Source organism: Myotis lucifugus, unplaced genomic scaffold, assembly GCF_000147115.1.
Source record: "Myotis lucifugus unplaced genomic scaffold, Myoluc2.0 scaffold_37, whole genome shotgun sequence".
NCBI classification, from domain to species: Eukaryota; Metazoa; Chordata; class Mammalia; order Chiroptera; family Vespertilionidae; genus Myotis; species Myotis lucifugus.
The window spans coordinates 2,922,788-2,949,055 of record NW_005871085.1 but is presented as its reverse complement, the minus strand read 5'-3'; the positions used below and the strand labels follow the sequence as shown (position 1 = coordinate 2,949,055).

The window sequence follows — 26,268 nt, the reverse complement described above, 5'->3', positions numbered from 1 at the left end:
TGCTGTTTCCACCCCACCATGCTGTCTCTCTAAGATGTTAAAAACTATTAATTTACTACTACTGTTAGAAGACATCACCCTGGCTCTCTGGGAGGTCCTTACCCCACAGGTAATATGGGGACCAGGAAGAGGTTGCCTTAATCTATTCAGGTTGCTATAACAGAATAACATAAATGGGGTGACATAAACAACAGAAATTTATTTTTCACATTCCTAGAGGCTGGGAAGTCCAAGATCGAGTCACATACAGGTTCAGTGTCTGGTGAAGACCTGCTTTCTGGTTCATAGAAGGCCGTCTTCTAGCTCTATCCTCAAATGGTAGAAAGGGAAGGGAGCTCTCTGAGGTCTCTTAGAAGATCACTAATCCCATCACCTTCCCAAGACCCTACCTCCAAATACCATTGCACAGGGGATTAGGTTCCAACATATGAATCTAGGGGACACAAATATTCAGTCTACAGTAGAGATACCCAAACCTTAGTTTCCTGATAGATACCACTAGGGACCTTGCTTAACCAGCAGCTTCCTGTACCCACCCCAAAGATACTGAAACAAAATCTCTATAAGAGAGGCCTGGCCTTTTCTTTTTCCTTTTTGAAACTTTTTATTGTTGACATTTTCAAACATATACTAAAGTAAAACCAATAGTATAATGAACCACAAGTCCCTATTACCCAACAAAAAATTTTCAACACATGACAATCTAGTTTCATTTAGATCCCCACCCACTTTCCCTCCAAATCCCAGGTATTGTATTATTTAATCCATACATACCTCTGCTTATATTTCTAAGGGCTAAATACTTTTAAAACACAAAACATTCCTAAATTAATTAACAGTAATTCCTTAATACTAATTCCTTAGTACTATCAAATGTGTAGTCATATTCAAATTTCCCCAATTATACCATAATTTTTTACAGTTTTGCTCAAATGAGGATCCAAACAAGATTCATATCTTGCAACTAGATTTGTCTAAGTCATTTTTAAACTTATTTTTAAATAATTTTAGGCTCACATAGAAGTTGCAAAAATAATAGAGTTCCTACGTGCCCTTCACTCAGCTTTCCCCAATGTAACATACAATAGCCATAATTATCAAAACCATGAAATTGACATGCATACAATATAAATACAGACTTTATTTTGGATTTCACCAGCTTTTATACGCACTCATTCTTTATTTTTTCCTTTTGTTTATAGTCCTATGAAATTTTAAGTTTGTGGAACCACAATCAGGATACTATCACCAAGAGAAGAAAGTCCCTCGTGCTATGTACGCCTTTATAGTCAAACTTTCCTCCTCAGTCCTAATTCCTGGCAACCATTGATCTGCTCTCCATCACTATAATTTTGTCATTTTGAGAATGTATATAATAAAATCATATAGTATGTAATCTTTTAAGATTAAATTTTTTCACTCAGCACAATGCCTTTGCAATTATCCAAGTTGCTACAACTCTCAATAGCCAGTTTGTTTTATTGCTGAGTAGTATCCCATATTAAGTCACTCTTAACTTACAGGTTTTCCCTCACCTCTTGTTTTCTTGACATTTATGTGTTAAGAATCCGTCCTATAGAATTTTTGTCATTCTGGATTTGCTGATTTCCTCTATTCCCAGTCCCTCCTGAAACTGAGAGACCTCCAGGCTTGGTCAGAATCAGATGGTCTTCTGTAAGAAATCCCCACTCCCAATGACGAGGCTAAGGCAGGTATTACTGAAAACACCGGGAGAAAGGATGCTGAGAAGAGGGAAGAAACTTTTTATTGTTGAAATTTTCAAACATATACTAAAGTAAAACCAATAGTATAATGAACCCCAAGTCCCTATTACCCAACACAACAAGTGCTGACCCTCACAGACTGTGGTAGCCTGAGGAGGGTTTGAACTGGGGTCATGCTCTAGGCAGGCAGCCCTATAAGAGAGGCCTTATAAGAGAGGCCTAAAGGGAGGCACCACAGTGGCAGAGGAAGTAGGCTTGGACAGAACTTCCTGTGCAGGCTTCATGGTGGGTTCCATGGAAGGCTGAGCCTGGGACACTGGCAAACTGTCACCACAGCCTACCTTCTAACCCCCGACTCCTTTCCCCCCCCCCCTCCAACTATCACCTCCACTCCTGGGACCCCCCTGAGTTGAGAACTAGCCCAAGTGGTTGGAGGGCATGCATCTGTAGAGGACAGTGCCCACCACGGCTATGTTGGAGGTCAGGTCAGGTTGGGGAGGGTGTTAGAAATTATCCCAAGGCTCTTATGCACACTAGGCTTCCACCACAGATCCAAGATGGAAATCCTGAAACCCGGAGAGGTGAGAGCTATGCCTCCAACTCAAGGGGGGAGCAGGGAGCAGGGAGCAGGGAGGGAAGAGGGACCTGGGAGCACAGAACACTGGAGTCTGAGGTTCTCAGGCTCAAGAGGGCCCTCCTGCTCTTCAGAGGGACTAAAGCCCATGTCACAGTGGGCTGCGCCACCTTTGCTTGCACATTCATTCTCCCCATCCCTACCCCAAGAAGTGAGTACAGCCATCCAGGCTACATGGTTGGCCAGCCCTGATGTGTCAAGTGTCCTCTCATGTTGTCCTGGTCACTGCCCCTTGTCTTCCAGGACCATGGGAACGGGGTCACCCCTCTTCTACACAAGAGCCTGCTGAGGCTTGAAGGCAGCACCCCCAAAAGACTGACCACAGCCTTCTGCTGACCCTCACAGCTCTTCTGTGGGGCACGTATTGTTGTGGTTTCCATTTTACAGAGGGGGAAATGGGCTCAGAGAGGACAAATGCCTTGTCCAAGGTCACACAGAATTTTAATGTACATTCTTTTCAACATTGTCTTTCAAACTAAAGGAAGTCCAACCTCAATTCCTCTTATTGCAATGAGGCTATTCTTTGCTTTTTCCTAAATGTGCCAGGATGAAAGATACTGCCTTCTGGGCAGGAAAAGGCAGAGCTGAAATAGAAACATTTTCTTGGGAGATTGAGGAGAAGGTGGGCCCCATCCGGCTCCTCCACTGGAGCTGTGGCCTAAGCTCGAGGAGCAATCATACTGCAAAGGACTGGGGGTCTAAAGGGGCCTTCCACACCTCCCTTCCTCTGATTCTGGCCAGGTTTCCCCATTGGAGTTTCCAGAAGCCTGAGGGGTGCTCTGGGGGTGCTGTAGCTCATTCTGAGAGGAGTGTGGGTATGGGAAAACTTCCTGGCATAGGAGGGACTGGGAAGTCCCCAGGGAGAGACACAGGTAACAGGCTCACAGGGGCAAGAGCAGGAAGCTTGTCCTGGTAGGGCACTTGGAATGGTATGGATGGAAGATGTGTTTGTGGTGCAGATGGGAAAATTGAGGCCCAAAGAAGGACGGGGCTTTCCTAGAGACACAGGGCAGGGCAGGAGCCCAGGTCTGAATACCACCCCCTGCCACTGGAGCTCCCCACGAGGACTCATGTTCTTGCAGTGGAGAAGAGTATGTCCTCAGCTAGGTTCTCAGTGGTCCCCACCACGCTTCAGAGACAGGGCCTTATTTGAGCCACTTACCATACGCAGGACACAGTGGCAGGGAGCAGTGCCTGTAGAGTTACAGCATGCCATCAGGGAGTACAGGAGTAACCCAGTCACACAGCTAAATACATTGTGAAGCTGGGACCTTGTTCCCAAAGGTCTGGATCTTCTCAGCCCCAGCAGAGCCTCCTGTAAGAATCTAGCCCAGACTGAGAGCCACAGGAAGGGGGGACAGGCATTTGAGAGACCTGGGCTATCTCTGTCTTCTCCCAGTCCTGCAACCTGTCAGCTAGTATTGGGCAGACACTGGGGATCTGTGGGTGAGCTGGCAACTTCTGAAGTTCCTTCTAAATGGATCAGCTATATTTCCCACAATGTAAGATTCTCTACGTTTCACTCTTCACCAGGCAAACCCCTGCCATCCTATAAAACCCAGCTGGAGGTACAGCAAATGACCATGTGCAAAGCCACAGAAGGAGTCACATCACATTCCAAAGAATCTTACAGACCATGACCTCCAACCACAATGCAACATAATTAGAAGTCAACACGAGAAACATAAACCTCCCATAGGCTGGGAAGCTAAAACACACTTCTCAATCATCCATGGGTTAAAGAGGAAATGACAGTGAAATTATGAAATATTTAGAACTGAATGATAAGAAAAGCACAAAGCAGTCTGTGTTTCCTCTGTAAGTCAAAGTCCCTGACCCACATCCTAAGTACCTTCCATTGCCTCCTCCCAACCCCCCCAACACACACACACACACACACACACACACACACACACACACACTCTAGGAGGCTGACTTCTGTAGGTGGGTCAACAGGTTCCCTGCCCTTGGCTTCAAGAGTAGGAATTGGCCAATGGGGAGACCTGCCCAGAAGTCAGAGGAAGGGAGGTGGGGAAGGCCCCTTTAGACCCCCAGTCCTTTGCAGTATGATTGCTGTGAGCGGGTTATGCCCCTGGAGCTTAGGGCACAGCTCCAATCAGCAGCTCCCTCCTCATAGCTCCCACTTTGACAACTCCCTCCCAGCACCTCTCAGCTAGGGGTGGCAGCTTCAGCCTAGGGTGGACATCAAAAGGCTGCTCTTGCTAGCCCTTTGGTGATACACTATCCATGTGGTTTCCCTGACTACACCTCTAAATAGTGCCTTCTTTAAACTCTCCTCAAAATGCCCAGTTTGGGTGTTCCATGTGTTTCCTGCAGTTAACCACTCTCACAGAGTGCTCCCCATCAGTCTGTAACCATACTCTCACTTCTGGATGACTGAGCTCTGACCTTGTGTGATTTCTGTGTGTTGTCCCCTTGCTGGCCTGTTGTCAGCTGAGGTCAGGAACCGGAGCAGCTTCCTCACCTGATGCCCTGCTCTCAGCACAGTCATGCTTAATACAGGGGATTAAATAGGGTATCAAACAAAGGACTAGATTTGAATCTCTTCTGCGTATACTAGAGCATGCAAATATTTGTAGGGGTTTGAGGTAGAGTTAAGGACCCAGGAAACCCCAGCAAGAGGTACAGCAAATGACTTTAGACGGGGACAAAAATAGGTGCTCAACAAAAGAAAGAATCTTCAGTTCTATGGACTGCGATTCATGATCCAGCGTGTTCTCATGCCATCCATGGAGCAAGCAGAAAATCCAGACACAGGGGAGCCCAGAAAGCCTCTGTGCCACAGTATATGCCTTCCGCAGCCTATCCGTCTGCCTTGGCCCTCCCACTCTAGGCCTCCAACCTTCCCTGCCATCCCAAGACAGCCACCTGGTCCCTCCTCCTGGGGCCCACTTGTGATTAGATGCTGGTGTGGGATCTCTGTCTGCCCTCAGGGAAGGGACCCAGGTAGAAAAGTAGGAAGAACAGTCAAGTCTGAAGGGTTTGGATTTGGTTGAAAGGAAGGAGGGAAAGAAGACATTCAAATGGAACAGCTAGAATAAATGTCTGGCGGTGGCAAACGGAGTGATTTCAGGTAAGGAGTGAGGAGAACCAGCCAGGTCTGAGCAAGAACCCCAGCCCTGGTGGGGAAGGTGAAAATCTGTGATCTGAGCATCTTCAGGGCCAGTCCTTTCAGTGAGGGACTCACTCATGTGTCCTGAGGCATGCATTCATTCATTCATTCATTCATTCAGTAAATGGGACTATGTGCCTGCTGTGTGCCAGGCAATATGCCAAGAGCTGAGGGTATGGAAGTGGATAGGGCAGAACTGATCCCTTAGTGAGTTCAGGCACAAGTGCAACACACGTGATTCGGGGAGAGCAAGAAAACCACCATTATCTAGCAGCGCCTTTGTTTCTGCTCCAGACGAAAGCTGAACTTGTCCCCATTTTACAGCGGAGAATGCTGAGGCTGCCTCCTTGGCAGAAGTGTAAGCCGACAGTTTGCCCGACGAGAAGTTGGGAGCGCGATATAGACTTTCCGGAAAGGCGACAGCGAGCGCGTGCACTGAGGGGGAGGGTCCCCACTCCCCGCCCCTTCCCCGCCCCTTGGCCACAGCGCGGCGGCCGGAGGCCAGGGGAGGAGCTGGCGTTGCCTGCGGGGCGATAGGGCGACCGCAGCCCGGCTGGGCAGGCCGGTGGACAGACCAGAGGACCCGCGGAGGGAGAGGACCGGCCAGCGCGCTGGGGCTGTGACCCGCGGCCAGACGAGGACTCGCTCTAATCCACCGAGGCGGCCCCGTGAGTGATCCCCGCGCCCGCGCGCCCCGGCCGGGGCCACGATTCAGCCTTGCTTCCACTTTCATTTCTTCCGCCGTCCGGGCGTGGCGCCGTCGGGGGCGACCTCTGCCCGAAGCCAGGGCGGCCACAGTCCTCGGTCCGGGTCCGAGCAGCGAAAGTCGAAAGTCGGGGTTTGGGGGTGCCAGTGTTGGAGGGGGCGTGTCCTCGGGGGCGGAAATGTCTGGCCTGCCCTTCTGGGTCCTACGACCGGGCTCTCCTGGCAGTCGGGCAGGAGAGAGGTGGAGGAGACCGACGGCCAAAGGGTGGGCTTGGGTGGCTGGGCGTTGCGGGGACTCTGCAGACTCTGCACAGAGCACGGAGCCCCACCCCGACTTTCCTCTTGGATCTCTGCCCTGCAGGGAGCCCCCTCCGCCCCCACGCCTTTCCCACAGCTCTAGGCTGCGTTCTAGGTTCAGCCTGAGGAATGGCAGGTGTGGCCCTGGCAGGGGGCTGTGTCAGAAACAGGAAGTGTTCCTCTGTGGTCTTCCTTTGGGCAGCCCAGATGCCCACCCAGGCTGTGAAAGGGCACAGAATTGGGAAATAGGGCTAAGAGGGGCAATAGTTTTGATTCAGGGAGGGAACCAAGGTTCTGTGAGGGGTGGGAACTCAGGAAGGTTTTGGAGTGGGAAGTGAGGAGAATCAAGTGGCATGGAGAGAGGGCACCTACCCATCCTCCCACTGGCAGGCTTACCTTTTCCTGGGAAAGACCCAGGCCTGGAGGATAGGTGGGACTCCAGCCCACTGGTCAGGACACCCAAGTTGCTGCGGGGCAGTGGGGAGGCTCAGCGTGTTGGAACAGGAATTAGGTGGTCTAATTGGTGGGAAGATGCTTCCCCTCTCCCTCCACTCCCCTCCTCTCCCCTTATCTCCGCCAGACCAGGGACCAGCTAGTGCAGCCAGTGTAGGAAAATGGTCTTTTATTCTTGTCTTGGGCCGCACCCCACCTTATCCCAGTTCCCAGTTCTGCCCTTGGAGAGCCTCTGCCTATAACTTGCTGTGTGAATGGAGGCTCTCAAGTCCCCTTTCTGGGCCTCATACTTCCCATCTGTTTAAGAAGTGGGTTGGGTCCGTTGATTTCTCAGGGCTATTTCAACCCTAAGATTCTTTTTTTTTTTTTTAACTTACCTTTAATGTTGGAAGTTATACAAATGTACCCTTTTTTCCCCATGGACCCCTTCTAGCCCACCCCTTCCCCCAACCCCAGGTCTTCACCACACTACTGTCTGTGTCCATGGGTTATGCATAAATGTATGTAAGTTCTTTGGTTAATCTCTTCCCACCCATCCACGCCTGCCTTCCCTCTGAGAACCCTAAGATTCTTGAGTTTAAACTTTCCTTAAAGCCTGAGCATTGACCATGTGCCAGGCCCTGCTCTAGGCTGGGCGTGGGGGCGGAGGGGTGTGAAGATTCAGAGGCAGGAGTGAGGGGCATGTTCAGGGATCAGCAAGAAGCCCAGCACGGTTGGTTGGGAAGTGGGGCAGGAAAGGTAGGGTAAGGTGTTGAATGCCAGAGTGAGGGTCTGTTGGTAACAGTCAGTAAAGGGAACTGGGCGAAGGTAACGAGCCCAGGAACCCCACCTGATTGCAGTGTGAGAGATTTTGGAAGCACCTGCCCAAGCAGAGTTTAGAATGCAGGTAACACGTGAAGCATGGAAGTTGCCTGCTCTTGGGTCAGGAAGCTCGGGTCCCATGCTGGGGACTTCTTTGGGTGAGAAGGTGGGGGACAGGGGATGGATTCTCCAGGTTCCTCTCATTTTATTTGACTTTCCTCTTCTTTGCCTGCCTGTTGTGGTTACAACAAAGAACCCCCGTTCCGAACTTCTCCACTAGCTTGACTTATTGCCTGACATGACACCTCCCCCAACCCATATTTACGGTGCCTTTGGTTACATCCAGTGTCACCTTTTCCCCATCCTCCTTCCCCAGTCCCGTCCCAGTATTACTAGGGACATGAGAAAGGAAAAATGCTCCAATGTCAGCTCTGAGGTTTTGTTTGTGGCTATATTCAAGCCTCAGTCTAGCACCCCCACTGACCAAGGTCAAGATCAGGTCAGACCTCAACCTGGAGCCAGAGCTCAGTGCTTGGCCTATACTCAGCCTTAGTGCTCAGTCTGGGGTCAGGGTCAGTGCTCAGTTTGTGGCTAAATCTGTCTCAGTAGGAACCTAGGTCTGCATTTCCCAAGAGCTCACAGACTCACAGAGGAGGTAAGAGCCTACCTCGAGAGTCACAGTAACCTGGACTAAATCGGAGTGACCCAGGAAGTTGCATGGGCCAAGTCCATGCCTACCTACTACAGTCATGGTGGTGCTGGGCCTATAACCCAGGACTTCTGCCTGCAAGCTTGGGCTCTGATTGCTGTCCCCAAGGTCTGTTCTGAGTCTGGGATTCTTCAGTTCTAAAAGGCAAAGCAAATTCATATGAATTCTAGATGGGCCCAGCTGGGTAGATCTGACTGCATTCCTACCTTCCAGTTCCAGGCACATAGTGGGTGCTCTAGGAATGTCTACTGCGTAGCAGGTGCAGGGGGAGGGGCCTGTTGGGGTTTCCGCCAGAGGAGGCTGGCTTGGGGGGAAGGATCTCCAACTGCTGTTGGAGGAGGTGGTGCCCTTCTAGACCTGCTACCTCCCCCTCTCCTCCAGCCACTCACAGGCCACCCAGCTGGCCATATAAGGGCTTTTCCTCTTTCAGGGTAATAACAGGAAAGGACATTTTTGGTAGAAAAGTCCCTCCTGCTCTCTGGGAATCCCCGGTGGCTGGTAGCCGGCCGGATGAACTATAAGATATCCCAGAGGAAGCTGAAGGGGGGGGGCTCCCCCTACCCCCAGCACAATGCCACCAGGCTCTCCCACGCTGCACCAGGTGGCCTGTGGGGCCCCCAGAGGTCATCTTGTCCAGGGCCGGCAGGAAGCCTCTGTCACCTCTCTACTGGTCAACAGCAAGTCTAAGGAGCACCTGTTTGGATCCGAGGCCCAGCCCTCTGTGAGATGCAGTGAATATGGAGAGGAAACAGAATAAGAAGGCAGGGCTGTGGCACTGGACAGGGGAGATAGGACAGCCTGGGAACAGAGCAGGGTGCTGGACCGAGGGAATGAGGAAGATTTAGAATTCGAAGAGGCTGCTGAGATGGGCCAAAAGCTGAGAGGTGAGAGGGAATGATGTGTTGGGAAGTCAAAGCACATTTGGTAAGGACCTGACCACCATGCTCTTCCATGCCCTTGGCTCTGGCAGGGCATCCGCAGGTCCTTCCCCTGGACACCCGTCCCTCCGCCCAGCCTGGCCATGGCCCTGTGCCTGAAGCAGGTGTTCGCCAAGGACAAGACTTTCCGGCCGCGGAAGCGCTTCGAGCCGGGCACACAGCGCTTTGAGCTGTACAAGAAGGCACAGGCATCGCTTAAGTCCGGCCTGGACCTGCGCAGTGTGGTGAGGCTGCCGCCGGGCGAGAATATTGACGACTGGATCGCCGTGCACGTGGTGGACTTCTTTAACCGCATCAACCTCATCTATGGCACCATGGCTGAGCGCTGCAGCGAGACCAGCTGCCCGGTGATGGCTGGAGGGCCCCGCTACGAGTACCGCTGGCAGGACGAGCGGCAGTACCGGCGGCCAGCCAAGCTCTCGGCACCGCGCTACATGGCCTTACTCATGGACTGGATTGAGGGCCTCATCAACGATGAGGACGTCTTTCCCACTCGTGTTGGTGAGTGCCACCTGGTCAGGCCTGGCCAGGGAGGGAGGGAGCCACTGGAGCCCATTTCACAGATGCGGCATTTAGTTTGATATAGGAATTCTGTGGAGTGTGTGTATGTGTTTGTGTAATTTTCATCCCCATTTTGTAGAAGAGGAAACAGGCTCTGAGAGGTTCAATGTCTGCTTGTCAAGATCAGGCATCTCAATTTCAGATGGCCTGACTCCCAGTTTGGGGTTCTTCTTGTCTAAAGCTTGAGTGCCCCTCCAGGGATCACCCTGGGGAGACCACTATGATCCTCAGAACCTTCCAGAAGAGGTGCCTCAAGGTGCTCCTAACAGGTTACCCTCCTTGGGTTGATCTGACTTGCAGCCTCCTGGGAGTTCCCTCTGACTCCGGTCCCCAGAAGGGGAGGGGGTGGCGGTTGGATGTGCTGACAGTATTTCCACCTCAGGGAGCTCTAAGGGCAGAGCTCCAAGCTGTGGAGACTTTCCTTATCTCAGCTGGGCAGCCTGGGCGGATAAGGGTGGGTATGGGAGAGAGTGATGTCACCCTGGCCCTGCCTCCCCACCCAAGGGCATCAAGAAGGGGTGTTGGCATGACACTGTGTTCATCACAACAGCCCCACCCCCACCTGGCCTCAAGGCTTTGGGAATCAGAGGTGGGTGAGGCAGGGTGGTCAAGCCCAGAGGAGAGAAGTCTGAATGCTGAGCATTGAGTCACAATTCAATGCCCTAGGCCCCTCCCCAGCTGGTGGCCTGTCATTTCCTGCACTATCATGCCCAACAGTGGGTATCTTCATATCACCCAGGAGGAAACCTAGGCCAAGAGAGGGATAGTGCACTGAGTCAACAGCGTTCAGAACTGCAGCTCGGGTCTCTTGGGGCCTGGGCCCCAAGTCTAGAGAGGCAGGACAAGTCTGAGGAGCCTGGACTGGGCCTAGAAGGGCTCATGGAGAGGCAGGGCTCAACCCTTCCTGAGAACAGTGAGGAAGGAGAAGGGATCTGTGGAGTGGGGTGGGCCAGTGTGGGCCTGTATCTGGGCTCTTATTCCCTTCTAGCCTTAATCCCCGGGCTTATGAGACCCTAGATGTCTGTGCCTTAACCCTGGGATGGCAGAGAAGCGCACATGGCCACCAAGATTTCCACCCTGAGCATGGGGGACGATAGGAAACTGTCTTTTTCACAGGCTCTAGAGCTCGTCTTTTTTTTTTTTAATATATTTTTTATTGATTTCAGAGAGGAACTGAGAGAAAGAGAGAGCTAGAAACATCAATGATGAGAGAGAATCATTGATCAGCTGCCTCCCGCACGTCCCCTACTGGGAATCGAGCCCACAACCTGGGCATGTGCCCTGACTAGGAATCAAACCTTGACCTCTGGTGCTCAACCACTGGGCCACACTGCTGGGCCCTAGAGCTCTTCTTCTTCTTCTTCTTTTTTTATAAAGATGATTTTTAAAAATATATGTATTTTATTGATTTTTTACAGAGAGGAAGGGAGAGGGATAGAGAGTTAGAAACATCGATGAGAGAGAAACATCGATCAGCTGCCTCCTGCACACCTCCCACTGGTGATGTGCCCGCAACCAAGGCACATGCCCCCGACCGGAATCGAACCTAGGACCTCTCGGTCTGCAGGCCGACGCTCCATCCACTGAGCCAAACCAGTTAGGGCCCTAGAGCTTTTCTTGAGCAGAGTCTGTGGCATTCATCTCAGAGGGATGCTACAGTGCAGTGCAGACAGGGTTTGAATCCTGCCTCCAGTCAGTACTAATGAATAGTTATGTGGCCTCGGGCAAGTGGCTCCAATTTTATGCACCTCCATTTTATCATATCTAGGTTGGCTATCATACCCATGATCATACCAGGCAAAAGGTGCAAAGAGCCCAGCACATGGCCTGGCTCACAGATGGAAGAGTGTTATTGAAAATGTGAAGGAATGAGAGATATCTGAACTAGTTCTTGAAGCTTTAGTAATTCTCAGGATTAGGGGTCTGGGGACTGCACTGTGTATGTTGCAAAGAGGAAGGAGTCAGGGTGGGGTTGGAGAGGGAGGCCAGAATCCTGAAAGGCCTTGAGCAGGGACCATGCTGGGAAGTTAGGACTTAATTATGAAGGCTCATGTTTTTAAAAATGGACCCCAGATGTTGATGAGCTTCCCTTGGAATTTTATCCAAAGGTGTCTTGTGAGAGCACCTACACATGCATATATTTCTGGGGAGCGTTGAGGCATTACTTCCTTTCATCATACTCTAAGAAGGGTTGTTCAGTGACCCCCAACCAGGTGGCAGAGTCCTGCTCAGAGTCAAGGGGAAAGGCGGAAGATAATTCGTATTTCAGTAGAACAGAAGCAAATCAGAGTTGTGCTTCTTAAAAAGGGAAGTATGGGGAAAGCGAATCACGATCTCTCTCTGTCTCCCACAGGGAAGTGTGCTAGGGAAGAGGCCATCCTGGCCAAAGCTGCCTGTATGTGGGAGGGCAGGCAGGGCTGGGTAGGGTTTCATACCAGGATTCTGATCCCCTCACTTCTGCCCCTCCCCATCCCCCTAGGAGTCCCCTTTCCCAAGAACTTCCAGCAGGTCTGCACCAAGATCCTGACCCGCCTCTTTCGAGTCTTTGTCCATGTCTACATCCACCACTTCGACAGCATCCTCAGCATGGGGGCCGAGGCACACGTCAACACCTGCTACAAGCACTTCTACTACTTCATCCGAGAGTTCAGCCTGGTGGACCAGCGGGAACTGGAGCCACTGGTGAGGCCAAGCCCCCACTACCCTCCCCTACCAGCGCTAGCCTCTGAGTTTTCAGATCCAAAGTCTACCTGTACTAAGAAAATCCAATACCCAAGTGGGTAAATTAGGGGAAGACAATTCATTTAACAATGATTCTGTACTTTAATAGAGAATGTGTTCGAGTTTCAGTTTATAAATCCAGATCTATAGCCTGGAGTTGGGGTGGGAGGAGGGAAGGGGCCAAGTTCAGGCAGAAGAGCAGCCAGGCCCTATGGTTTGGGTGGGGGCTGCCTGGCAGGTTGAGCTCTGACTGACTCCCATTCCTCACTCCATCCCAACCCTCACCCCCACCTTGTGTCTCTGCAGAGGGAGATGACAGAGCGGATCTGTCACTGAGCCTCGACCTGGACACTGTTGCTCATCAGATGATCGTCTGAATATAGAGTGGCTGAAGAGGGGGACCCTCAGGAGTCTGGTGGCAGAGGAACCTGAAGGCCCTGGGACCCCTCCACACACCCAAAGCCCCTGGACTTCTGGTTCTCAGGAGTCTGCCCATATGTCCCCCGACTGCTTGTGAGTGGAGAAAGGGAGGATTTAAACGTGGGCAAACAGGAGGAAAGGTGGAGCTAAACCTCTGACATGAAGTCTAGGGATGGGGTATGCTAGAGGGTTTCCACTCTGACACTTGACCTTTTCGTGGTGGTTCCCAAGCCTAACTGGGCAATGTGGATGTGGTTGAGGTGCTGGCAAGAAAGGTACAAGAGTGAACAGCCTGTGTGTGAGTGAGCAGTGTGTGTGTGTGTGTGTGATTTTGACTGTGGAGAGCATCTGTGAGAGCCAGCCACCTTAGACCCTGCCCTCCCTGGCACATAGTGGGACCTCATAAATGTTAGGCAGATGGATGGATGGAAGGAACAAAGGAACGAGGGAGGAAGGGGAAGAGAGATTGGGACCATCAGACCTTGATCACTGTAGGAGTGGTGACAATTCACTGTCCCCTCTCGGTGTGTCTGATGATGTGTAAGTACAATATGTGGTTGTAGGTGGGTGTAGCTCTATGTTTGAAACTTCCAGGCTACCTTTTTCCATCAGCATGAATTCTGGGGAACTGTGGGGAGGTAGGAAGGGGAGCATTGCCCTGGGTACCTAAATCCCTGGCCCACCACAGACACAGGTTCTGATTGCTCAGCCGGGGATGCCCAACAACTAGCATTTCACTCAGCCCTCTGCCTCCAGAAGGCCTGATTATAGCCAGCCTCCTGGGGGTGAGGGGTCATCCCTCTGGCCACAATGGTCCTCTGGTGCTTAAATTGGGAATCACATACTCCAATCTAGCTTCTAGAATCTACACTTGACTCCCAGCATCTGAAGCCCAGCACAGGGTAATAATCCAACCCAAGGATCTAGTAGAACTTGAATTGGGAAATTCTGGATCTTGTCTCCCATCCCAGGACATTAAGAACCACGGGGCTAGTGAATGCACTCTTCCAGGCTTGGAGAAACCCCATCCTTCAAGCACTTGCCTCCTTTCAACCATCCTGAGACATTCCAGCTGGTTGGCTCTCAGAGCACAGCTGTTCCCAGAGAAACTGGGATGTTCATTCAGTACTCCATTACTCAGCACTCCCATGCCCAGCCATGTGTGCAGACCCACAGGTGGGGAAACTGAGGCAGAGACAGGGCCCTCCCTTCCCAGAGCCTCCACACCGGGAGGCCAGAAGGAGAGCCAGAAAAGACCTGAGGAGCATCTAGTCTCACTCAGAATCCTCCACGTACATAAGAGGAAGCTGAAGCCAGGAGGAGAAGCTGTCCTAGGCCTCACGGCAAGGCTTCGTGGAGCTGGAGGAGGAGCACATGGAATGAGGGTTTGCCAGCCCCTCTTCAGGACACAACTGTTCCTGCTTTGAGCAAGGATTTCTAGCCTGATGTCAGAGTGCCCCACCTTCCCTCAGGCCTGCCAGGGCTATCTGCTGAGCCAAACCTCCAAACTCATGTCCCTCTCCATGACCCAGCAGCTGCCCGATCTCTGGGGAAGCAGATGGGGCTCCTGGAGTCAGCCCACTGGACTCGGGCTGCTGCCTCCAGAGAAGTTCCCAAGGGAAGCAACACTGGCCCTGCTGCTTTGCCAAAGGCTCTGGAGTGAGGGGGGAAGGGAGATGTCAAAGATAGTGGATGGTAAGATAGATTCTAGGCCGTGGCCGGTGCTGATTGAAGAAGGGGGTGAGGTGGGTGGGAGGGGAGGGAGGGAAGTGGGGAAATCTATTTTTGTGAAACAGAGGGAAGACTTTATTGTTGTTATTTTTGGTAAAATAAAGGAGGCAAACTAAAGCAGCGCTGGTGGGAAGCTGTGGTCTGGGTGCCACATGGCTCTTGGGCAGACTGTGGAAGGAACTGGGCCAAAATGGGGAGGGAGGGATTTTTGTCCCTGGCCATAAGGAGTGCTGGCTGGTATGGTCATGTCTAGCCCAGCTCTCCAGGGTGGAGACACCAAGGTTTTCCCAGGGCTCTGAGAATGCTGAACCTAGAATTCCTGGGCAAGGCTAGGATCCTGGGAGTGGGGAGGACTGGCCCTTGCCTTTGGGGAGCTCAGTCTCTTCTTGGAAGATTCTTTACTTGTTTCAGCTTAGGTCACCTGGCACTGGCTGTTCTCACCCCCTTAATGTGGTGGTTTATTGGAGCGAATGGGTTAAGGAACGGGGCAGAAACAATGCTAACCCTACTCACAGCAGAGGAAGCCCTTCTCAAGAAAATGCTGTCGGGGCAGCTGGACGTGGGGCTGACTCCTGAGCTTATTCCCCAGGAGACACCTGAGTCTCAGCTCAGGTCTTGCTTTCATTCCACTGCCCCTTACCCTCAACTGCCCAGATGAATTGAAAACAGCTTGGTTCTTAAGAGTCAGCAAAGGCCCGCCTAGAGCTCTCCCTCTACCTAAGGAGGAGCCTGGCTCTGTGCAGCAGCTCTCCTGGGAGGCAGAGGTCTGACTTCTAGTCCCAGCCCAGCCCCTGACTTATGGCAGGCCCCTTCAGACCTCTATTTCCCCCATCTACTAGTATTTCATGACCCGGAGTGGATACAAAGAAATTATTGATTCTAAGCTCCTTCATTATTCACAGTCTATGAATCATTCATAATGATAACAATAATAGCTAATATTATGTGTCAGGTACAGTTCTAAATGCTTGATATACAATAGCTTGTTGAATCCAGTTTGTCTTTGGGTAACTGCCTAGCTTCCTTCTTGGTGCCCAGTATCCCCCATTTCACTGCTCTAGGATCTGTAAGGCCCTCCACTCTGCTGCCCCTTCTTCTGGCTCACCAGAGGAAGCCCAAGTCCAACACTCTAAAGGTGGCTCTGCTTGCACACCTCCTGTGAAAGATCACTCACTACCTCCTCAATTGCTGGAGAGCTCAGACTCCTAGGAAGTTCAGGTTCTGAGATTATAGTTGTTTTGAAATACACCATGGCAGTGAGGATAAATTAATCTCAGAACCGTGTGACCAAAGCCTGCTCCTTACAAGCCATCACAAAACTGCTTTGAGAAATTCAGAGAGGGATGCTTAGAGAAGACTAGACAGAGAGAGAGAGGAAGGAGGAGACAGAAGAGAGAAAAGCCCCTCTCCCAATCCATAGGGCAAAACTTTGCATGAGAAAGTCCTGAGAGAGGCAAAGTATTAGGGGCAGAGGGACAGTTTGGGCAGCCAGGCTGTTGAAGCCTTTGTTTTCCTGGATCCATAAAACTATTTGGAACAGGGAATAAGAAAGTGAGCCATTCTCCCCACCTTAGAGCAGAGCATCCCCCTATTGAGTAAAGGCTGCCCTACCACCCTCAGCCCTTTTGAATACTGCAGCCTTTTCTTTGAGGTTTCCTGCTGCCACTTCCCCTTCCCGGGGAGCTGTATATAGTGTGGTAAAGGGAGCCGCAAGCATGGCTGGAGCTCCACCTGATTTGGGGGAGCCCTTCCTCCTGTGAGTTTCCCAGAGCCCTCCTCTCTGTTAATGGACTTGGTTGCCATATGGAGGACATAGCAATTCTGAGCACTTGGATTGGAACATAGGCCTGAGTGGCTCAGGTGCAGCTGGTTATTGAGACATTCAAGGAACAGAAGGGAACAGGCCAGCATGGCCTCTGAGCACATGAAGCTTGATGAGCCCAGAAGGTGATGATGGGAGAGATCAGGATCCACAGGGGCCTCTAGGTTGGACTGAGAGATTCTGGAAGTGACTGAATATGGATGCTTGGGAGAAGAACCCCTCTCCAGCCTTCACCTACACGGGGAAATCTAGCAAAGCCCTGAATGTTCTCTAGTGTTCCAGACCTCCTTCCATCATACAGATGAGAAGACTGGGCTGAGAAGGGGAAAGGGAATTCATGTTTTTCAGATGAATGATGGGAAGGAAGTCCAAGAGGCTCATAACAATCCTGAGACAGGAAGAGAAGGGATATTTACTTCCATTTCACAACAGAGGAAACACACTCGAGTCAGGACCTGAATCAAACCCAAGTCAGCATTCTCATTATCTCATCACACTTGCATCTTGGGAGAGGACCTGGGGTTGGCTGAAATATCAATATATTTGCAGTTAGTTTTCTCCAAGAAATGAACTTTTAAGTCTTTTTATTTTGAACTACTGGGGGAATGCTTTACTAAAGGAGAAACTTTCATCGTGAAATTATAGGCACCCAAACCTTTTAAGAAATTTTACAGAATTAGCTCTCATTTTAGAAAAGACAGGCAGCCTATCCCCATACGTAAAAGACATTTTAAAAATTCCTTCTTGGCATGCGGAAGCTCTCGGTAAATGTTAATGACACCTGATGCTTCCTGGCCTCCTCCCTCCAGGCGCTTCCCAGGCTTCTCAAAGTTCATGCGAAAAGTTCGAGCATCGAAGGAGCTAAGCCCCACCCACTTCCCCGCAACCTCCCCGCTCCTCTCAATCGCGCCTGCGCAGTTTACTAAGCTCGCCCCACCCTCTCCCTGGGCGTAGCCGTCAGGGCGCAGGCGCAAGTCCGCCCCCCGCGCTCCTCTGCGGCCGGGCCCGCCCCCTCGGGTCTAGCACCGCCTCTTCCGCGTCCTCAGCAGAGCGATCTGCTGGAGGGGGAGCGCGACCGGTTCCGTGGAGAGTCCGCTGAGGGGAAGACAAGACAGCGAGGTATCCCTGCGAGTGAAATGAGTTTCGGGGAGGGCGTGTCTGTGCGTGAGTTCATGCCTTGGGACGGAGAAATCAGGGCCTTCGGAACGGTCCGAGGTCACGACCCGATTGTGCTGCGGGTGTCAGCCCAGGGGACGCTTTTCTAGGGTCCTCTCAGGGCTCCGTCCGTGAGGAGCTCGGGGTGCGGCGTGGGTCCCGGTCGGGCTTGGCCTGTGCCTCGGGTCGGGGCCGGGGTGTGGCAGGTGTCCGAGGTCGGAGCTCAGTCTGGGCCAGTTGGAGACGGAGTCCTGCTAGCTATATGGCTGGGTTCGAGGCTCAGGCGGTCCAACATCATGAGTCATTTTTCGTGTGAGGAATTTCTAATATCTTGGTCCTACATATTTTAAAGTTAACTGTTTTCATTGAAAAGCTCCTGACATGCGCGGTCGCTGTGCCTGGAGGAGAGAGCACAGTGCCGGTGCCATCTCTCCCCTGAGGGAGGGGCTTTCCAGGCTACCTGTCCGTCAGGTGGCCAGGAGCAGGCCAGCACGGTGACCGGGGGGACGCGTTGGAAGTGTGTGGCGCTGGGTCGGGCGGTCCTGGGTTCAGATCTCAGCTCTGCACTTCTATCTGTGTGTCCTCAGGCAAGTCATTTCCCCTCGCAGCACCTTACTGTCTCCTGCATAAAAAGGGCAACGTAGGGTCATTGGGAAAGTGAATAGAATTCCGTGTGTCACCTAGCATGGCACCTGTCATGAAATGGGTGTGATTTATGAGCTCCGTCATTTTGGACTGGGGTACTTTCGAGAGGCCCTGGGGGGAGAGTTGAGGTGACCTAGGTCCTGACGCCTCAGTGGGGTTTACAGGTGGCTCTGGGCTCTGACCTTGTAGGGTGGGAAAGGAGCAAATGCTTGTTAGCCATTGCCCTTGTGCCAAGTGCCACGCTGGGCAGTTGTCTCACTGGCTCCTTAGCCCTTGGCCAGGTGCTTTCGGCCCCACTGCCCTTAGCTTCAGCCCCTCCCAAGAGAGCTAGGCTGGAAGTGATGTCAAGGGGAGAGTGGCGGTTGGGTTTTTCTATGGAGCCGGGCCAGCTGAAGATTGGGGCCAACTTATCCCACGTCAGCTCTTCCCTTCCTGTGACCCAGAAGGATGGTTGGGTTCTTGACTTTGGTTGGCAGGCCTGTTACTCTAGTTCCCTAGAAGAGTGTGAGGGCCAGAGGGCCTGGCAAGTGAGCACCTCCTGAGGTCGGACTGCATGAAGCTGGACCGTGGCCGAGAGACGCTCTGTGAACGGGAGCTGCTGGGTTCCTGCACCTGCTTCTGCAGTGTGGTCTCCTCTTACGTGGTCTCATAGTAGTCTCCTAACTTGATTCCTTTTGCATCCTCTTTATGGGTGCCCGCATGATCTTCCTGCGACACTGTTCTCATCATTTTTTATCTCTGCTCAGAAACCTTGGTGGGCTTCGTTGCCTACTGTATAGAGCAGTGGTTCTCAACCTTCTGGCTCTTTAAATACAGTTCCTCATGTTGTGACCCAACCATACAATTATTTTTGTTGCTACTTCATAACTGTAATGTTGCTACTGTTATGAATCGTAATGTAAATATCTGTTATGCAGGATGGTCTTAGGCGACCCCTGTGAAAGGGTTGTTCGACCGCCAAAGGGGTCGCGACCCACAGGTTGAGAACCGCTGGTATAGAGTTTGGACTCCTCAGCCTCATACACAAGTTCCTCTGTAATCTGTTCCAAAACTTCTCTTCTGTTTCCCCTTGTCTTGCTCCCTGTGACCCCGTCAAAACAAACTACTTTTTGCTGCTCACACCCTCCCTGCATGTTCCTTTGCTTGTATTCCCTCTTCCTGGAGTCCCCTCTTCCCTCTCATCTTTCAAGGCCCATGTGACCTGTCAGTGAAGCTTCTCTGATGCCCCTGCTGGATTAGTTGTCCCCTTCCCGTCTTCTGTAGCAGAGGCCACAGCTCGACTGTAACTCTGTTCGCTGTCTGCCTTCAGGTCTGTCACCCCATATGTACTCTGAGTACATTGGTGGCAGGGGACCATGTCTGTTTCATCCCTCCTCTGCCTGGTACAGAGTAGGCCTCTGCAGTGTTTGTGGCTGAATGAGTCAGTGACATTTTTTATTTACTTGCTTTGGTTTTTGTTTTATGAGCTTTCAGGTTCAGAGTGGGCCTTTGTGTTTTTCCTTCAAGAGAAGATGTGCCCCAGGAGAGCCCGGTGTAGATTGATTATGCCCCAATTACAGGCATCAAAGGCAAGAAGGTGCAGGTATTCTGCACAAAAGAGGACTCTTCGTTGCTGCTCTTGTTTTCAGGCTCTTGTCTTGCCTTCGCAGTAAGTTTTGTTGGAAAGGAGGTGGTGCTCTGTTCAGGGACCTGCACTGCGTATGATAGATATATAGCTCACAAAGGGGAAAGTGCACAGGTGGTTTACTAATCGGTTGCCCTGTCCTTGGCTCTTCCCATCTGGGAACCAGCAGCTACACATTCACATTTTCCCTTGCAAACAGATTCAGCATATGGAACAGAAGGCTCTTTGTTGTTCACAGAGAAATATACATCGTTGAAGGTAAAGGAGCATGGGAATCATCTGGTTCTATCTCTTTACTTTTACAGATTGGGAAAGACCTAGAGGGCAGAGGACTCGATCAAGATTGCACAGGGAACCAGTCAGTGGTGGGAATAGTGCTGGAAGTGAAAAGTCCTGGCTCTGTTTTTTCCAGTCTGCTACATTGTTAATGTATCTAACATTTATTGAGCGCTTACTGTGTGGCAGATGTTGTTTTAAGTGCTTTATATGTAACATTTCAAAACTCTGTTTTATAGATTTGGAAACTAAAGCAGGTAGAAATCATCCAGATCTACTTTAAGATCCACAACTTGGTTTTTAATATGGTTTTAATGGTAGTCATCTTCTAACCCAGCCGTGGACAAACTACGGCCTGTGGGCCGGATCCGGCCAGTTTGAAATGAATAAAACTAAAAAAAAAAAAAAAAAAAAAAAAAAAAAAACCCGTACCCTTTTATGTAATGATGTTTACTTTGAATTTATATTAGTTCACACAAACACTCCATCCATGCTTTTGTTCCGGCCCTCCGGTCCAGTTTAAGAACCCATTGTGGCCCTCGAGTCAAAAAGTTTGCCCACCCCTGTTCTAACCAGTTGGGGGGAACAGTTCACCAAAGAGCTTGCTGCCACATCACCCTACTCTGGGAATGAGTGCCGTCCTCCCAGCAATGTCTATCCATACCCTGGAGGGATTCTTGAGAGGAGTCCAGAGTGTGTTGAGAGAATGGCTAAAGGAATAAAGCGTGCTGACATGGGTATTAGTGGATCTTAGTTTAGGAACATTAGAATTAAAAATTGCATGTCTAGCCCTGACCTGTTTGGCTCAGTGGATAGAGCGTCATCCTGAGGACTGAAGGGTCCTGGGTTTGATTCCGGTCAAGGGCATGTACTTTGGTTGCAGGTATACCCCCAGTGGGAGGTGTGCAGGAGGCAGCTGATCGATGTTTCTCTCTCATCGATGTTTCTAACTCTATATCCCTTTCCCTTCCTCTCTGTAAAAAAATCAGTAAAATATATTTTTAAAAAAATTGCATGTCTAACAAATCAGACAGTAAATAAATGTAGAACTTTAGAGTAAACTCACTCCAGGATCTTTTCTGTAAAGATTCCCTGTCAAGGGTGGCAAGATTCAATTCAATAAATAGATATTGAGGTCTTGCTATGTACAAGACCCTGGTATTGAGAAATATACACAGGAAAACCTCATATTTCCTGTCCTGTATAAGTAATTTTCTTCTTAGAGCCTTCTCCCTTGTGTAGTTGGGAAGATAGATAAGTACATAAATAACTGAAATCAGGCTGACTATGGTAAATGTAGTAAAAAATGTAAACAAAGTGGGAGTTTGGAAGAAGGAGAAATCAATCCCCACACGAACAAAGGGGGTCTAGAGAAGGATTCCTAAAGGTGGAAAATTTATGGTGGGCCTTGGAGGAAGTTAATTCCTGTGAGAAGGAGCAGTTTGAATAGTGGCCTAGAGGTGGAAATGAGTGTGTGTGTGTGTGTGTGTGTGTTGGGGGAGAGGAATGGAGTTGGTGAGGTGGTGAGGAGTGGAAATAAGTTGAAATGGTGCTTTGTGCTCAAAATGTAGAGAAGGGAGTGGGGAGACGAACACTAACATTTACCGAGTGTCTGCTCTGTTTTACAGCTTGCAATATGTTAGATGCTTTACACACTATAATTTAGTTAATCCTCATAACCCTGTAATATGGGGATATTTATCTCCAATTTAAAGATGAAGAAACCAGACCTCAGAAAGATTAAAGTGACTTGCCCAAGGTCAGGTGGCTAGTAGGTGGCAGAACTTGGTCCACACTTATGAGTATTAGATTCAAAGACCCATGTCCTTTTTTCCATGGTGCTGCAAGGCTCTGCAGGTCATGACTAGGACTCTGTTTATTGTGGCTGTAGAGTGGAGGCCAGACTAGAGCAAAGCAGGTCCCAGAATGGGGACATTGATGAGGAGGCTGTTGACATAGTTCAGTTCAGGCTTAAACTGTCAACCACTGACCTACTATGGAAAATGCCTGGTCTAGGGCTGCTTGATTGGCTTAATATGTGAGCATTATGGCAGCTCCTGCAGTACCATAAATCAGTGTATTGCCATTCTTAGCTAGTAGGATCTTAGAATCCATTTATAGAGACTTCTGGCACCCTTATAGTTCAGACATAGTTTCTAATGTGAGATTAACAGTTCATTACAGAAGTGCCTAGGGGGGGACTGATTTGGCACATAGTTTTCCTTCATTTTCTCACCCTCAAATTAGACAAGAATCTATAATGGAGGAAAGAGGACTTGGAGTCAAAAGGCTGGCATTCAAGCCCTGATTCTGCTCATTATAATCTGTGAGTCCTCAATGTCAGCTTCTTTCTCTGTAATATGGGGGGTATTTTGGTTCACTTCTGAAATCTCTTCTCTTGCTAATGCCATTCATGTGTTACATTGTTCTTCCTGACTTGGGGCAGTATAAGTAAGTAGCTGAGAATATGAACCTGGATCCAGAGACTCAAGCATTTAAATTCTAGCCTCTCATCCTTCTTATATAGATATAGTAGTTAGGTATATAGACTCTAGAGCAGTGGTTCTCAACCTTCCTAATGCCACAACCCCTTTAATACAGTTCCTCATGTTGTGGTGACCCCCAATTTCATTGTTACAAATTGAACATAATTAAAGCATAGTGATTAATCACAAAAACAATATGTAATTATATATGTGTTTTCCGATGGTCTTAGGCGACCCCTGTGAAAGGGTCGTTCGACCCCCCCAAAGGGGTCTCGACCCACAGGTTGAGAACCGCTGCTCTAGAACAAACATGTCAAACTCGTGGCTGGCAGGGCCGCATGCCTCGTTTATTAAAGTCATATTGTCTCTAGAGTTATATTGCCTCTAGAGTCATATTGCCTGGGTTTTAGTCCAGGTTCTATCACTTGCTAGCTATGTGACTTGGGCAAATTATTTAACCTTCTTGGGTCTTAGTTTATTCCTCTGTAGAATGGGGATACAAATATTGTCTATATCATGGGGTTATTATGAGGATTCAGATAAGTTATGTTAACCACTTAGCACAGTGTCTGGCACATAGTAGGTGTTCAATGAATATTAGCTTTAATAGTAATAATATTAATAATTGTTATTAATGTCCAGTTAGATATTGTTTTTATAGAAAGCATATATAGTAGGGCATTATCCCTGTCTTACTGTGATATTGTTGCCTTCTCTTTCTTTCCATTGCCCCATCAGGAAACTTTGAAATGCTAGATTGTTCCATCACAGGATTGCAAAGCATGACATGAAAAAAAGTGCCTGTAGGAAAAGGGTCAATAAAAAGTCTTTGGCTTGCCCTAGCCGGCTTGGCTCAGTGGATAGAGCATCAGCCTGTGGACTGAAAGGTCATGGGTTGGATTCCGGTCAAGGGCATATGCCTGAGTTGTGGGCTCAATCCCCAGTTGGGGGCTTGTAGGAGGCAGCCAATCAATAATTCTCTCTCATCATTGATGTTTCTATCTCTCTCTCCCTCTCCCTTCCTCTCTGAAATAAATAAAAATATATTGGGGAAAAAAGTCTTTGGCTCATTAGAAAATCTTACCTGACTTGTGTATTTCCCACCTCTCTCCATAGTAAACAGAAACAGAGCAGCATATGTATTCCCTTTTGCACAGCCTTCAAAAGAAGTGCTAAGCAAGACACTCCAATTCTCTTGCCAAAAAGTACAATAACAGTGTCTCTGGAAAAGTGATGCCTAATTTGGGTTTCCTTTCTCTCCTCCTTAAACCCCCCTGGCATTAACTTAAGCCATTTCTTCTTGTTCCATTTTCCATGAATATGGAAAAGTTTCTTCTGATTATAAAGGGAGGATGAGGTCAAGATTTTCTCATGAGAACCTTTTGTGGACTTAAAGCCAAAATCGAGTTAGGTCTCATCATCTCTTCTCCAGGCTAAACAGCCCTGGTTTCTTTTACCTTACTCTTAAAACCTATTTTCCATTGCTTGGATCTCATTGGTCATGCTTCTTTTCTTTCTCTTCGGTTTTTCTACTTCTTGGCTATAACCCAGACTATGTCTGCTAATAAAAGTCCAACAAAAACACTTTAAGGAAAGAGTAACTTTAGGTGTTTCCATTCATTTATTCATATTTATTAAGTGTTTGCCGTGTACCAGGCCCTGTGCTAGGTATAGGGAACCAGAAATAAATCATAAATAGTCTCTGCCCTGTCCCTAACTCAGTCTAGGGGGAGATGTGCAATAAAATGTTATAGGTGATTGAATTATGTACAAGTGTGGGAAGCTGGAAATTGTTGAGGGCAGTTCCATAGAAACAGTCTATTTTGCCTGGACTGTAGGTCAAGACTTCAGTAGAGGAGTAGTAAGACATAATGCAGGATGGATGGTCTGGGGCAAGTTTGTGGAGGCCCTCAGTGACAGCATAGGAAGCTTAGGATTCCAGAAGCAGTGGACACTCATTGGAGGTGTTGGAGCAAGGAAGTGAAAGGCTCAAATCTGGCTTTTTGGACCAAGGACAGAGATACCACAAGCCTTAGTTTTATCTGCTCACCTTCGATGTTTTCTGTCTTAAAAGTGATATGATGTAGGTCCATTGCCCATTTTTTGATTGAGTTGTTTATCTTCCTTTTGTTAAGTTGTATGAGTTCCCTGTAAATCAGCGGTTCTCAACCTCTGGGTCGTGACCCCTTTGAGGGTCGAACGACCCTTTCACAGGGGTCGCCTAAGACCATCGGAAAACACATATATAATTACATATTGTTTGTGATAATCACTATGCTTTAATTATGTTTAATTTGTAACAATGAAATTGGGGGTCACCACAACATGAGGAACTGTATTAAAGGGTTGCGGCATTAGGAAGGTTGAGAACCACTGCTTGTAAATGTTGGAGATTAAACCCTTATCGATGATAACATTGGCAAATATGTTCTCCCATGCAGTGGACTTTCTTGTTGTTTTGTTGATGGTTTCTTTTGCTGTGCAAAATAAATAAATTTTACTTACTGCATGGTTTTCCTTATGAGCCTCTCTGCTATTATATTCTGGTAGGAATGTGCTCCCCCGTTTAAGTAACTGTCTTAGGCATGCCAGGCAGTCCAGCTAATCCTGGCTGCCTAACTGAATACTGAAATCTCTGACTGAGTCCTTCCTCTGGAAATAGATAATGGCAATCTAAAGCAATCTAAAAGTCTGAAGGAGAGGCAGCATGCAAATTAGCAAACCTAATTGCAAATTTGTTTATTTTCTCTTTAGTTTCCATTGCCCTAGGAGCTGTATCGGTGAAGAAATTGCTTCGGCATATGTCTGAGATTTTGCTGCCTGTGGATTCCTCTAGTATTTTTAGGGTTTCCCATCTTATGTTTAAGTCCTTTATCCATTTTGCATTTATTTTTGTGTATGGTGTAAGTTGGTGGTCTAGTTTCATTTTTTTTGCATGTATCTGTCCAATTTTCCCTGCACCATTTATTGAAGAGACTGTCTTGACTCCATTGTATGTTCTTGCCGCCTTCATCAAATATTAATTGAGCATAGTGGTTTGGGTCGATTTCTGGGTTCTCTGTTCTATTCCATTGATACTTTTTGAAAGAAGACATAAGGAAGGCCAAGAGATATATGAAAACATGCTCAAAGTCACTAATCATCTGAGAGATGCAAATCAAAACAACAGTGCAGTACCATCTCACACCTGTCAAAATGGCTATCATCAACAAATCAATAAACAACAAGTGCTGGCGAGGATGCGGAGAAAAAGTAACCCTCATGCACTGCTGGTGGGAATGCAGACTGTAGTGTGGATATATTAACAATATTAATTTTTCCATTTCATGAGCATAGAATAATCTTCCACTTACTTGTATCTTCTTCAAGGAATATATCCCAAGAAACCAGAAACATCAATCAGAAAGGATATTTAACCTCCTTGTTTAAATTT

General features: G+C 49.0%; 3 protein-coding genes across 5 annotated transcripts in view; all 3 read left to right on the top strand.

Moving 5' to 3' along the window:
• ATPAF1 (ATP synthase mitochondrial F1 complex assembly factor 1) overlaps positions 1-1,383 on the top strand; it is a 34,705-nt gene extending 33,322 nt beyond the window's left edge. The window contains exon 10 of the transcript XR_001347933.2: positions 1,203-1,383. The gene's annotated coding sequence lies outside the window, so the exon portion shown is untranslated. The remainder of the gene's footprint in view (positions 1-1,202) is intronic.
• A 4,597-nt stretch (positions 1,384-5,980) lies between these two features.
• Positions 5,981-26,268, top strand: part of MOB3C (MOB kinase activator 3C) — a 24,510-nt gene continuing 4,222 nt past the window's right edge. The window contains exons 1-4 of one of the 3 annotated variants that reach the window (XR_002828908.1): positions 5,981-6,159; positions 9,438-9,895; positions 12,435-12,637; positions 12,983-13,189. Coding sequence is in view for 1 of the 3 variants with exons in the window: in XM_006087275.3 (XP_006087337.1) it covers positions 9,478-9,895; positions 12,435-12,637; positions 12,983-13,012 (651 nt within the window). In the remaining 2 variants the exon portion in view is untranslated. Of the gene's footprint in view, positions 6,160-9,426; positions 9,896-12,434; positions 12,638-12,982; positions 13,842-26,268 lie in introns of those variants that run through there. The other 2 variants (XR_002828907.1, XM_006087275.3) reach the window with 2 other exon arrangements.
• The window catches only part of MKNK1 (MAP kinase interacting serine/threonine kinase 1), a 45,093-nt gene continuing 36,508 nt past the window's right edge, over positions 17,684-26,268 (top strand). The window contains exon 1 of the mRNA XM_014454536.2: positions 17,684-17,768. The gene's annotated coding sequence lies outside the window, so the exon portion shown is untranslated. The remainder of the gene's footprint in view (positions 17,769-26,268) is intronic.